This window comes from Pithys albifrons, chromosome 17 (assembly GCF_047495875.1).
Source record: "Pithys albifrons albifrons isolate INPA30051 chromosome 17, PitAlb_v1, whole genome shotgun sequence".
Taxonomy (NCBI): domain Eukaryota; kingdom Metazoa; phylum Chordata; class Aves; order Passeriformes; family Thamnophilidae; genus Pithys; species Pithys albifrons.
In genome coordinates this window covers 15,722,539-15,735,510 of record NC_092474.1, presented here as the reverse complement: position 1 = coordinate 15,735,510, position 12,972 = coordinate 15,722,539, and the positions used below count along the sequence as shown (strand labels likewise).

General features: G+C 53.1%; 1 protein-coding gene across 1 annotated transcript; it reads left to right on the top strand.

Moving 5' to 3' along the window:
- Positions 1-11,056: 11,056 nt before the first annotated feature.
- LOC139679806 (zinc finger protein 502-like) lies at positions 11,057-11,768 on the top strand (the record flags this gene model as incomplete). Its single annotated transcript, XM_071571866.1, has 1 exon — positions 11,057-11,768. A coding segment is annotated over one exon (537 nt), but the record flags the coding sequence as incomplete, so codon positions are not given.
- Positions 11,769-12,972: the final 1,204 nt, after the last annotated feature.

Sequence of the window (12,972 nt, the reverse complement as noted above, 5' to 3'; positions counted from 1 at the left end):
GGTGTCATGTCTGCTAATGAGCCATCAGTGATTCCAAATATCCCCTGACTCACAGAGTGAGATCACTCAGTGTGTAATTCCCCACCCTGGAGGAGGTAGTGGGTGCTCCCACCTGGACCTGAGGGGATATAATCTTGGGGGTTCTGAGACTTGGGGACCACTCGTTGGATCCAGAGGAGGAGCAGAACCTCGACAGGAAGAGACCACCACTCCCGACCAGACTGACCGTCATCTGCACCAGCAGGTTTTTCACTTCCTTTTGGTTTGGACTCGAGGGAACCACGTGGGTCTCAGCACAGGGGCCAACAAACCCCATTGTGTTTTTGCCCCAAGGGTCTGGGTTATACTTCTGGGTTTTTGTGAGTTAAAACCAGTTTTTTCTTTGTGCCATTGCATCTATTGTAATATTGTTATTAAATTGTAACTCTGATTTATAATCTCTTTTGTGTTGGGTTCATTTCTCCTGCCGGTTTGCCTTTAAACCAGCACACAGGGGGTGGCTGCAGAACGTAGAAATATGTTTTTAAAAATTAGACAAGAGGCCTGGCTGGTGCCATTTTTTGGGGCCAGACTTGCCTCAGTCTTGATGTGAGAGGGAGTCAGAGATCAGTGTCACTCTCAGGACTTGTCATGGCCAGGGAAACAGTTTCTGCCAATCTGAGGTGTCCTGGGGATGGACCTTCTCCAGCCAAGAAGTGTCACAGGGAGTGTATTTTGGCAGAAAAATGCTTATTTCAGACTCTGGGAAGACTTTTGGGACTGTTACCTTTGGGGTCCATTTGCTTCTCCATCCCCATGTTGAGGTTTCCAAACTCATGGGGAGAGTTGGGTTTGGTGGCCTCTAAAACGAGATCTGGGCTTGAAAAGAGCAGGGAAAGGCTTGAAGACCTTCAGAATTGGTACAGTTTTGCCTCCAAGCCCCTCCCTTGGTGGCCAAAAGCAGCCCCAGGAAGCCCCAGGGGAGCCAACCCAGCTGGGAGGGGAGGGAAGAGGCTGAGGGAGGAGCCCAGGGCTGGATGGTCCCACGGCCACCAACTCCCAGCCCTGCCAAGGGTTGGCAACTGAGCCCATTCCAGGAGGTTCCAGGTACTCCACTCCATCCCTGTGTCCCAGTCTGCTGCACCCCCTGAGCTCCCTGTGCTCCTGGCTCTGCAAGGAATTGGGAAACTGGGCTGATGGCAAGAGAAGCTGTGAGGATCAGCACTGTGAGCTGGTGGTGCTCCAGAATGGGACACAAATGGGAAATAGGGAGGAGGAGGCTTGAAAAGGACCCCAAAGTCCTGGGTTTGCAGATGGGCAGGGGGGCAAGGAGGGTTATGGGTGGTGTTCAGGGCACAGGGACACTTGTGCCCCAAGGATTTGGGATTCACATTTACTCAGTAACTTTGCATCCCATGAAATTCTCCCCAGAGAGATTTTTGGAACAACTCGTCACCTCCATTTCCCAGGAGAAGCCCAAGGCTGTTCCAAGCAGGAACCTGCAGCCAGTGTGGGTTGGAGTGAGGGCAGGGCAGGAGTGGAGACGGGTGAACAACACACCCAGCACCCCCCAGGGGGGACTGTCCAAGGCCTGTTGGGATAAAAAGCAGCTTTGCTTCATTTCAGCCCCATTTTGTGCCCTGATCCCTCTCCCTGAGTTTTTGGGGTCTGTGCAAAGGTTTCCTGTTCCTCTGGCAACACTCTGCAGACCAAGGGTTGGGGTCACAGGGCACAGCAGGATGATAATTAATCAACAACAATTTAATAATGAATAATTTAATTAGCAATAGATTTAATAAGTGACAACAAAAACCACTGAGTTTAATTAATAACTGAATAAAAATAAAATAGAAATAAAAAATATAAAAATAAAAATAAATTTTAAATAATAAAAAATAATGAAATTGACACAATGAAAACATAATTAATTAATCAGAATTAAACTTATTTTAAAGTATATTAAAATATATAAACACATAAATAAAACCTATGCAATGAAATATAATCAAATTATTAGAATGAAACTTATTTAAAATAATATTTTGTTTATATTCTAGTGCAATACCATTATTTTAGTGATTGTAATAATGATTAAATAATGTAGATAATATTTATTATATTTGCATCATGACACTTACATTAGTCCATGGCAGTGAAAGGGAGGAGGAGGAAGAGGAGGTGGTGGTGGAGGAGGAGGAAGAAGAGGAGGAAAAGGAGGAGGAGGAGGGGGGGAGCAGGGGGATGTACCTCCAGGAGCCCTTTCAGCACCTTCCTCTCTCCCCCCAGGGCCCCTTCACACTCCTGGGAGCAGCTTCACCCTCGGCAGTGGCTCTTTGTGGCTCCTGTGGCTGCGGTGACACATGGACAGCGACTCAGAGCCTGGAGGGACCCGAGCCCACCCCCCTGCCGGGCTCTGCTCCTGCTCCAGAGGGGCCAAACCCCCCCGTTATCCCGGATCCCAATGTCCCGGGGGCAGGGACAGGGCACTGACCACCATCTGTGCCAGCCCTGCTGTGCCCCGGAGGGGTCCCGGTGAGTGACGTCCCTCGGCCCCTTTGCGCCATCCCAGGGGGGCTCTGCTTGGGGGGACGGGTTTGGAGGGGCCAATGTCCCTGATGGGGCTGGATCCCTTCCCTGCAGGAAATCCTGGGGAAGAAAAGGACCTTCTGTGCCTTTTCCTGAGCTGCTGGTGGCCAAAGCCCAATGCTTTGCCCTCCAGAGGGTTTGCTGCCCACCCCCAGCCTGGGGCACAGTGTTGGCACCAGCAGGTTTTGTTCTGATCACCCCATTTCCTTGGGAAGGATGGAAAATACAGCCAGTCTCCATAAACATTGTGCAGGGCTTCACCTGCTCAGCAGGGCTGGGGGGACCTGCAGCCACCTCTGGGATCACTCCAAACATCCCCAGGGCTTGGCTTGGGGGTCTCCTCGTCCCCAAGACACCTCTGGGTGCAGCTCAGGGCAGGAGAGGGAGGGACTGAACTCTGAGGCTCTGCAGCTTTGCTGGGACAAGTGAACAAAGAGGCACCTTGTGGGTTTTCTGAGCACCTTGTGAGGTTTCCTCACTGAGCAGAGGGATGTGGGGGACCTGCAGCTGAGGCAGAGCATTAAAAGCAGAGCAGGGAGCACAGAAGAAGAGCTGCTTCCTCCCTCCCAGTATGGTCCCATTGCAGGTGCTCACTGGTTCTGGGCTCTGCTGGGAACTGAAAGGTTTGGGACACTGGTCCTGGTGGACAACATGGTGTGGCTGCTGCAGGGACAAGGTGAGTCATCCAAAAGGGATAAACCCCTTTTGAGTCCATGGTAAAACTCCCCCAAATCCATGAGAGCCCAACTCCAGGCAGGGGCTGGAGCAGATTCCCCCTGGATTTCCAGCAGGGAGCAGCTCCTGGGCAGTGGCAATCCCTGATGGGCAGGAGGGCAGAGCTGCCAGCAGGGGCTGATTGATGTGGCTTTGGGGGCTGAGCTGCTGCAGGTCCCTCTCTCCACCCTGATGGTGCTTGCAAAGACCCAGGGATTCCCTCTGTGTTGTCACCAGGAGGAGTTTCCAGTTCTCCAAATTAAAATTTAAATATTAACCAGAGGGACACTCGTGGTTGTGTGGGAATAAAGGCAGCCCCAAACCAGCCCCCAGCCAGGCCTAAACCAGCCCCCAGCCAGCCCTACACCAGCCCCCCCCTGTGTGTGCACCCACCCACAGCACAGACTGTTCTGTGACAGCGGGACCTGCTGGCCCGGCAGAGCTGCCCCGTGGGGACACTGCCCTTGTGTGTCACAGGCACCACAGCCTGTCCCTGCCAGCCCTGCCCACCATCCCCACCCCGGCTCAGGGACTCCCAGGGGCCCCTGGACACCAAAGAACCAAGTCCCCAACCCCCAGAGTGCAGCCCTGCCCGTGGGCAAAGGGCCCCCAGGGCTGCCCTGCCCAGAGCAGCCCCTCCAGACCTGCCCAGAGACATAACTGGGGACATCACACATGATGCTTTTAGGAAACAGCTCCAAGCTGTGCTTGGCTCTTGGGAGGGGTCATTGTTTTATTCCCAATGTTCAGAGTTCCCCCTTTGGGGGCAGCGTGTCCAACAGGCCTCTGTTGTCTTCCATTTGGGCAGAAATATTTCTCCAAGGAATGCAGGTGGCACAGACGGTGCAGAGGGAGCTGCCAAGTCACCCCAGTGTTCAGCCCTGCCCTGACTGGCACCAGCACTGCCCTTTCTCTCACAGCTCTGGTGAAGACAAAGGTGTCAGGGTGTAGTTTCTCAACAAGGAACCCTTGAAAAGATCTGTTTGGGACCTGCCAACAAGTTCACTCAGGAGCAACCAGCACAGGAGTGGGCAGGAACTGTTGGCCAGAGATCCATCCAGGAGGGGAGGGTGGATATTTTCATTTTATTTGACACTACAGAGGCAATTTCTGGGGTGGCCTCTGGAATTTTACTCTATTTCAAGAGCACCAGCAAGAGGGCTGTGTTTGAGTGCTGCAAATGAGGCCTGGATGGCCCTAACTCTCCTTGACTTAGAGCTCAGGGGCTTGTGGGCATTCCAGTGTCTGCTGATGGCGACAGCTGAGACAGAAACACTGAGTTCACTGTCACAAATGCACTGTGGGTGGCACTGATTGAAAGAGACAATTGCAATTTTACTGATAAAATTCAGGTGGAAAAATGAAAAATGAAATTTATACAGCATAAATTTTTAATAACAAAAATCAGATCTGTTCCAGAAATGCCTTTGTGCACTGCCTATTTTAGATGGATGTGCTTGTCATTCCATGGGAGCCCGAAAATGCTGCCCAGCCCATCATTGTCAGCCCTGCAGTGTCAGGGGCTGAAGGAGTAAAGGGGACCCTGCAGGGAGGCTTCAGATCTGTTCCCTAAATACCATTCTGAAAGGAGATTGAATGAGGGAGCCCAGCAAGTTTTCAGTGAGAGACAGGCAGGTGCCAGCAGGTCCCACCAGCACACTGGAGTTACAACATCTGACTCTTCTGGGGGTCCCTCTGGGCTCTGACACTGCCCCAGACCCCTCTCCCAGCCCCTCGCTGGCCCAGAGGAGCCGCTGCCCGTGCTGGGATGCTCAGGGACCACTGGGCTCTTGCCAGTGGCTTCCCTGCCCAGCCAAGCAGGGCTGCCTGAGCTTCTCATCAATCAACAGCCCCAAGTCCTTCTTCTCAGGGCTGTTCTCAATCCATTCCCCACCCAGCCTGAGTTTGTGCTCCATAATCATGTGACAAACTCTAATGCATGGAAACAGAACAGACTGTGGCTAAGCCTTATCCTGCCAATCCCCAGAGGCAGAGGAAGGTTTTTATTCTGAGGAGGTTTTGTGTCAGGGACCAGAGCTGTGTCTGGGCCTGTCATGTTTGGTCTGTGGTTGTGCTTGTTGATGTGGTGTGAGAAAACTCTGCAGAGTTTGCCTGTGGAGAACTCAGGCCTGGAGAAAGAGCCATCAGTGAGAGCTGGAAGTGCTGAGAGCTTGGGCTGTGCCCCAGGGACAAAAAAGGGCAGAGCCACTGCTGGCCCAGAGTCACTCCTTGAGCTGCTGCAGCCTGGGCTGGTGCGATGGGCACGCAGGGGCTGGTGCTGCAGCTGGCAAAGCTGCCCTGCAGAGAGAGGGGACAGGAGGGGTGGGCTGGGCTGGGGGTGAGGAGGCCCCGCTGGGCCTGGTTTGGTGCAGGGCAGGGCCTGAAGGGGCACTGCCTGCCTGCCCTGGCGCCAGTGCCACTGCACCTGCTGCTCCTGCCCCGCGGGCTGGGGAGATTGCAGGGGTGGGGATGTGCTGTGTGTGTGCCAAGGAACAGGATCCATTGGCCTGGGGAGATTGCAGGGCTGGGGATGTGCTGTGTGTGTGCCAAGGAACAGGATCCATTGGCCTGGGGAGATTGCAGGGCTGGGGATGTGCTGTGTGTGTGCCAAGGAACAGGATCCATTGGCCTGGGGAGATTGCAGGGCTGGGGATGTGCTGTGTGTGTGCCAAGGAACAGGATCCATTGGCCTGGGGAGATTGCAGGGCTGGGGATGTGCTGTGTGTGTGTCAAGGAACAGGATCCATTGGCCTGGGGACATTCCAGGGCTGGGGATGTGCTGTGTGTGTGCCAAGGAACAGGATCCATTGGCCTGGGGACATTCCAGGGGTTTGGGATGTGCTGTGTGTGTGCCAAGGAACAGGATCCATTGGCCTGGGGAGATTGCAGGGCTGGGGATGTGCTGTGTGTGTGCCAAGGAACAGGATCCATTGGCCTGAGGAGATTGCAGGGCTGGGGATGTGCTGTGTGTGTGCCAAGGAACAGGATCCATTGGCCTGGGGAGATTGCAGGGCTGGGATGTGCTGTGTGTGTGCCAAGGAACAGGATCCATTGGCCTGGGGAGATTGCAGGGCTGGGGATGTGCTGTGTGTGTGCCAAGGAACAGGATCCATTGGCTTTGCTCACCAATAAATTTGCTTTGCTACCTCAGCTGTGTTTTAGTGTCTTTTATTTTGTGCTGAGAATCCTCCTGAACCTGGAACATTGGGAACAACCTGGTGACCCACATTGGGAACAACCTGGTGACCCACATTGGGAACAATCTGGTGAGCCACATTCCCAGTGACCCACGTTGGGAACAACCTGGTGACCCACATTGGGAACAACCTGGTGAGCCACATTCCCAGTGACCCACGCTGGGAACAACCTGGTGAGCCACATTCCCAGTGACCCACGTTGGGAACACACCTGGCTGGAGGTCTCCACACCCTCCTGGTTCCCTGTGGGCACTTGGGTGAGTGCAGGGGGAGGAACATCCATCAGGACACAGACCTTGGGAATTCATTGGGAAAAGGGGATTTGTTGACTTTACAGCTAAAAATATCTCATCTACTCCAATCCCATAATTTCTTCTGGTGGCATCAAGCCCCCTAATTCCACCCCAAATCACTTAATTTCACTCAAAAGTCCTTTAATCCCTCTTAGAATTTTGCAGATTTTCATCCCAAATCCCCCCAAATTTACCCCAAATCCCTAAAATTCCACAAAAATCCCCCTTAAATCTACCCAACATTCAATAATTCCATCAAAACATGTCCTGACCTTTACATCAAACCATGCTGGTTCTACTCAAAATTGCCTTAATTCCACTTAAAATTTCTATAAACCCATTAAAATCCTGCTGATTTTACTCCAATTTACATGAATTCCACCCAAATTCTCTTAATTCCAAAAAAAAAATTGCTCATTTATCCCCTGATCTTTAATTTTAAGCCAAATCCCCTTAATTTTACTGAAGACCCTCAATATTGTCACACAAAATTCCCTAAATTCCAACTATAATCTCCCAAATCTCATTTATTTCACACAGAATTTCCGTAATTCCACCAAAAATTTTTCAAATTTCCTTATTTCCCGCTCAAATCTTCCTAATTCCATCCAAACTTTCATTATTTCCATGCAAAATATCCCTAATTCCGCCCCCATCTCTCAATTCCACTCAAAAGTACATTAATCCCTCTTAGAATCCCCCGGATTTCATCTGAAATCCTTAAAAAATCACAAAAATATCTTTAATGTTCCACAAATTTTTTAAATTACATTCCAAACTCTTTTAATTCCACCCCAACCCCCTCCCCCCACATGTCCAGCCCCCCGAGTGCCCCATTGGAGCCCCAAATCCCGGGAAAAGGATCCCATGGGAAGGGGGCAGGGGAATAACATGGCTCGGGGGGTGGAACTGGCGTGTCTCGGGGGGTTTGGGGGCCCTTTGGGGGTCTCAGGGGGCATTTGGGGCAGTTTGGGGGCCGGGGAGGGGGTTGGGCGCCCTTGGGGCTCGCTGGGGGTGATGGGAGTTGTAGTCCCGAGTACGGGATTGGTCAGTGGGCAGCGATGCGTGATGGGAGTTGTAGTACAGCAAAGCCTTAATCTGGCGCGAAACTCGGGGGCGTTTTTCCCGCCACCGCATTCCTGGACGCTGATTGGATGTCAGCGGTGACGGGCGGACACTCCGACCAATCAGAGGTGGCGCAGACGGAGGGCGGGACTCGGAGTCGTGCGGAGAGAGGTGCGGTACTGGCGTCGAGTTGGGAGTAGTTTGGGACAATTTGGGAGGATTTGGAGGACATTCAGACACTCAGGGCGGGTTTTGGGGGACCCTCCCGACCCACCCAGGCCCCCCGAGACCCCCCCCGGGGCCGTGTTGGCCGTGACGGTGAAGAAGCCGGGTAAGCCCCTCCCCCCACCCCGGGATCCGCCTCAGAACGCCCCAAATCCCTCCCGAAAATACCCCTGAGACCCCCAAATCCCCCACCTGGGACCCCCCAAACACCTCTCGCCCCCCCAGGATGCTCCAAATTCCCTCATAAACTCTCCGGAGCCCCTGAGACACCCCGCGCCCCCCCCAAAAAAAAAGTCCAGAGACCCCCTAAACCACCTCCCAGACCTCCCAAACCTCTCCCAGACGGCCTAAACTGCCCAGAACCCCCCGAACTGCACCCAGACTCCCCAACATCCTGTCCCAGACCCCCTAAACCACTGCAAGTTCTACCAAACCCCCATTCTAGAGAAGCAAGACCACCCCAGATTCCTTCAACCTCCCCCCAAACCACCTCCTTGACCCAAAACCTTCCCAGGTACCCCAAACCACTCCAGGAGCCTCCTAAATTCTATCCAGACTCCTCAAAACCACCCAGAACCCCCCCTAAATTCTCTTCCAGAAACTCCAAACCACCCCAGGACTCCTAAACTACCCCCAGACTCCCCCAAACTATGGCAGGACCCCCAAACCCCTCCCAGACCCCTCCCAAACAATCCAGAACCCTTGAAACACCTTCCCAGACCCCCCCAAACCACACTAGGATCCCAAAACCCCTTATCAGACTCCCCAAAATACCCCAGAACACCCAAACTGGGATCCTCGAAGTGACAACTGAAACAGAGAGAACTGAAGCTGAGGGAGACACGTGGGCAGCCCTAAAAAGCAGGAAAATGGGATTTATTTATTGGGGTTTTTTTCTAGAAGCTGAAAGGGGGAAATTGGGGATGATGTTCTTGGAAAAGGGAATGGTGTGAACAAGTGATGGGCAACCACAGTGTGGGAAACAAAGGGAGTCATCCCCAAAGGGGCTTTGCTTGGGGAGCATCCCTGGATGCTGGAAAATCCTGGGATCTTCCCATGCCCTCAAATGGGGGTGCCTGGCACAGATCCCCTAAAACCCCAAACCATCAAGACTGGGCAAAAAAACACCCAAAATATGCAGACTAAGGCCAAAGAAATTCAAAGCCCCAAGATTCACTTCCAAATTTCATTTCCAAATTTGCTCTCTGTGTTCTCTGTGCTTTGGGTGCTGGGGGTCCCCCCTGAACAGACTGTGTGGGGTGCCTTGTGTTTTGGGGCCCCTCTCTGGGGTTCTGCCTTTTCCAGGCTGCTGGAGATCCCGGGAATTTCAGGGGTCCCCCACTCTGTGATCTGAACCCATTGAGTTTCTTTGATTCCCTCCTCTCCAGGATCCCTCCAAGGAATGCTGAGGGTCCCAGGGGTCCTTTCTGCCCTGACTCTCTGCTCAGGGTGCTCAGGGACCCCCATGGGACCCCGAAATGGAGAGCCCAGAGAAGGGGCACCCTGGGGACCCCCGGCATCCTGGAGAGAGGGGACCCTTTGGGAACCAACACCCCAAGCAGAGAGTCAGGGGAGGAGGGACTGCGGGGGCCCCAAATCCCCTCTGGTATCCCTAAACTGGGGGACCCCAGAGAGGGGAACCTGCAGAATCCCAAAGTGGGGAGGTCAGAGAAGGGGAACTCCTGGCAGGTTTTTTTGGGGTTGAATGTTGGGGGTGCAGGGGGGACACAGAGCTGGGAAAGGGGGTTTTCAGGGGGTCCCATGGCCAAGAGAAGGGGTGTAATTGCTTGAAGAAGTAGGATGGGAAGCCCAGGGGTCCCCTGTGCCCAGGAAAGGGGGGTACAGGGGCCCTCGATGTGGGTTATGATGTAGGAAAACCCAGAATGGCCAGAAAAGAGGGTTCGAGGTGTCCCCCAGTGTTCCAAAAAGGATGTGTGGTCTGGGAAATGCAGGAGTGGGGCCACTGGGGGTCCCAGAGTCAAGGCAAAGGGGGGTGTAGGGACTGGAAGAGGTGGGATGGCCTGGAAAGGGGGTCCAGGGGGTGTTGGTGTAGGGTAAGGGGGGGCAGGGACATCCCAGTGCCTTGGAATGGTGGATCAGGAGGGGCCCAAGGTAAGGAAGGGTAGGACTGGGAGTGGGGAGAGGTGGTTGGAGGTGGAGGTGGTCCCTGTGCCCAGAATAAGGTGGGTTCAGGAGATGGCAGAGGAAAGGCAAAGGGAGTGTGAAGTCTGGGAAAGGCAGGATGAGACGGAAAAGGAGGGCAGGGTGGTCCTGGAGTCAAAGAAAGGGGGATGTGAGGGCTGGTAAGCCGGGAATGGCCGGGCAGGGGGTTGTGGGGCCCTGGTAGCCTGGAGAGGGCGGGGACCCTGGAGAGGGAGGACCCCCAACACACAGGAGACCCCCAACAGCCCAGACAGGGGGGACACTCAGAATGCCAAAAGGGAGAGGTCAGAGAGGAGAAGCTCCCGAGAGGGGTTTCTTGAGCTAAATCTTGGTGTTCTGGACATTTTTATGGACACAAGATGCCCAGTGACTTTTAGAGAGGGACTTGGGCAACCCAACCCAAGGCACTCACAGCTTGTTTTCCCCCAAAAACCAGGATTTATCCTTCTGAAGGTGTGTCGGAATGGCGGAGGAGGCTGCGAGGAAAAGGAAGATGCCCCGGGCCCCCCAGGCAGGTGAGGAGGAAGTCAGTGCCCCTTTGCCCCCCCTTGTGCTGCATCTTCCAGCCCAGCATGGCCCCGGTTGCAGGACAGCCCCGCTGCCAACGCCGTCCTGCTGGGACCGGGTTTGGGGGGATGTCCTTGGCCTTCCCTGTGGGCCGGAGGCAAATTCCGTCCCTGTCCTTGTTCCTTCCTGCCCCAGGCCCCAAGCTGAGCACGGGGAGCACGGAGGACAAATCCCCCCAGCAGAACCTGGTGGCAGAGGCCACTTTGAACAGCTCCACAGAGCAGGAAGTCACTGAGGAGAAAAAGCCAGAGATGCCCCAGGAGGAGAAAATCTCAACCGAGTTTCGGGTCCTCCGAGCAGGGTAGAGCCACCCAGTGTGGGAAAGATGGCCAGAGCTTCAACCAGAGCTCTGACCTGGGGGTGCAGCAGCAGCTTCAGAGCAGGGAGAAGCGTTACAAGTGCTTGGCATGTGGGAAAGGATTCAGCAGTAGCTTCAACCTGATCCAGCACCAGCACATCCACACTGGGGAATGGCCTTACACGTGTAGGGAATGTGGGAAGGGGTTCAATCAGAGCTCCAACCTGATCAGCCACCAGATGATCCACACTGGGGAACGTCCCTACGAGTGTTCCCAGCGTGGGATGAGGTGTTGGACCAGCTCACATCTCCTCCTGCATCAGCGCACACACACCGAGGAGAGGCCCTTCTGCTGCACTGACTGTGGGAAGGGCTTCAGGCAGAACTGCAGCCTCATCAGACACCGGCGCCTCCATAGCGGGGAGAGGCCTCACAGGTGTGACGAGTGTGGGAAGGGCTTTACCCACAGCTCGAACTTGACCGGACACCAACGGACCCACCAGTGAGGGAAGCCCCGACTGTGGGAAAAGCTTCATCTGCTGCTCCATCTCTATCACCCACATTCCTTGTGACCCACATTTGGAAGACCCCTGGTTGGTGGTCTCCACATCCTCCTGGTTCTCCGTGGGTACTTGAATTAACACAGGGGAAGGAACATCTATGGTGTCATGGGTTTAGTTAGGCCCAGGTTTAGGCTTTAGTTTTTAGAGCAAGGCTTGGACAATCAACTGACTCGAGCTGGGTCAGCCCAGCTGACTCCTACTGGCCAACTCTATTGCATCCCATATTCTGACATCATCTCAGATAGGAGAGAGGGAGGAGGGATTTTCCTTCTTCTTCTTTCCGGATGAGCAAGGAGTTTGTTGGCATTGCAGAGTTCCTGGGGAGAGACCAAGATACTGGGGAAGTTGAAATTTATTTCTTGTTTGTTCTTGCTACCTTTTATTCTTAGTGTGTAGTTTGTATTTTATTTGGTTTCTATTTTATTTTCTGTTTAATATACTATGTTCTGCTGAACTATGTCCTGTGGTTTGGTTTTTGGGGACAGAAGAGAAGACTTTGCCTCTGAAATGATTACTTGGTATTTTGCCACGTCAAAACCATCACATATGGGGACCCAGACTGAAGTGGGAAATACATTGGGAAGGGGGATTTGCTGACTTTTGAATCTAAAAATCTCCCCTGCTCCATACCCTTAGTTCTTCTTCTGGCCTCAAGGAATCCTGAATGGTGTTTCAGAACACCATTACTGAGTTTTCTAAACTCAGTAATTCCATAATTCCAGTTCTCTGTGGCTCTGCCTCTCTGTGGGCACCCAACCCAACCTCATGCACATTCACATGATTCATTTTTTGGTTTTTTTTTATTTTATTTGATCCATCTTCATCCCTTCAAATCACCTGAAATTGGAGTTAAAATAAGGAAATTGAACAGACATCTGAATTTCCACCATTTTCCTGGGAACTGGGGCACGAATTTGGGGTTCAAAGTGATATTCCAAAAGATTTCAGGGTTCTGTGGGGATTTGGGAGAGTTTTCCCCAAAATTGGAGGTGTCCAGACCGACTGACATTTCTCCATCATTTTGCAGTCCAGTATCTGAGAGGGATTGATCTGTCAGCTCATAACACCTCAATCCCACCCCAAAATGGCTCCATGCCAACTTGAAATGACTCAATCCCATCCCAGAATGGTTTAATCCAAATTGAACCCACCTGTGGAGAGTCAGCAATGGGACAGGTGGGACTACAAGCCCAGGAGGGGTGAGTTGAAATTGGAGGGCTTGGATGGGGATTGGGAGTGTTGGATGGGACTTGGAGGCGAATGGGTTGGGGTTTGGGAAACATGAGATGGGGTGTGTGGAAAAACTGAGGGAGCTTGTGGGG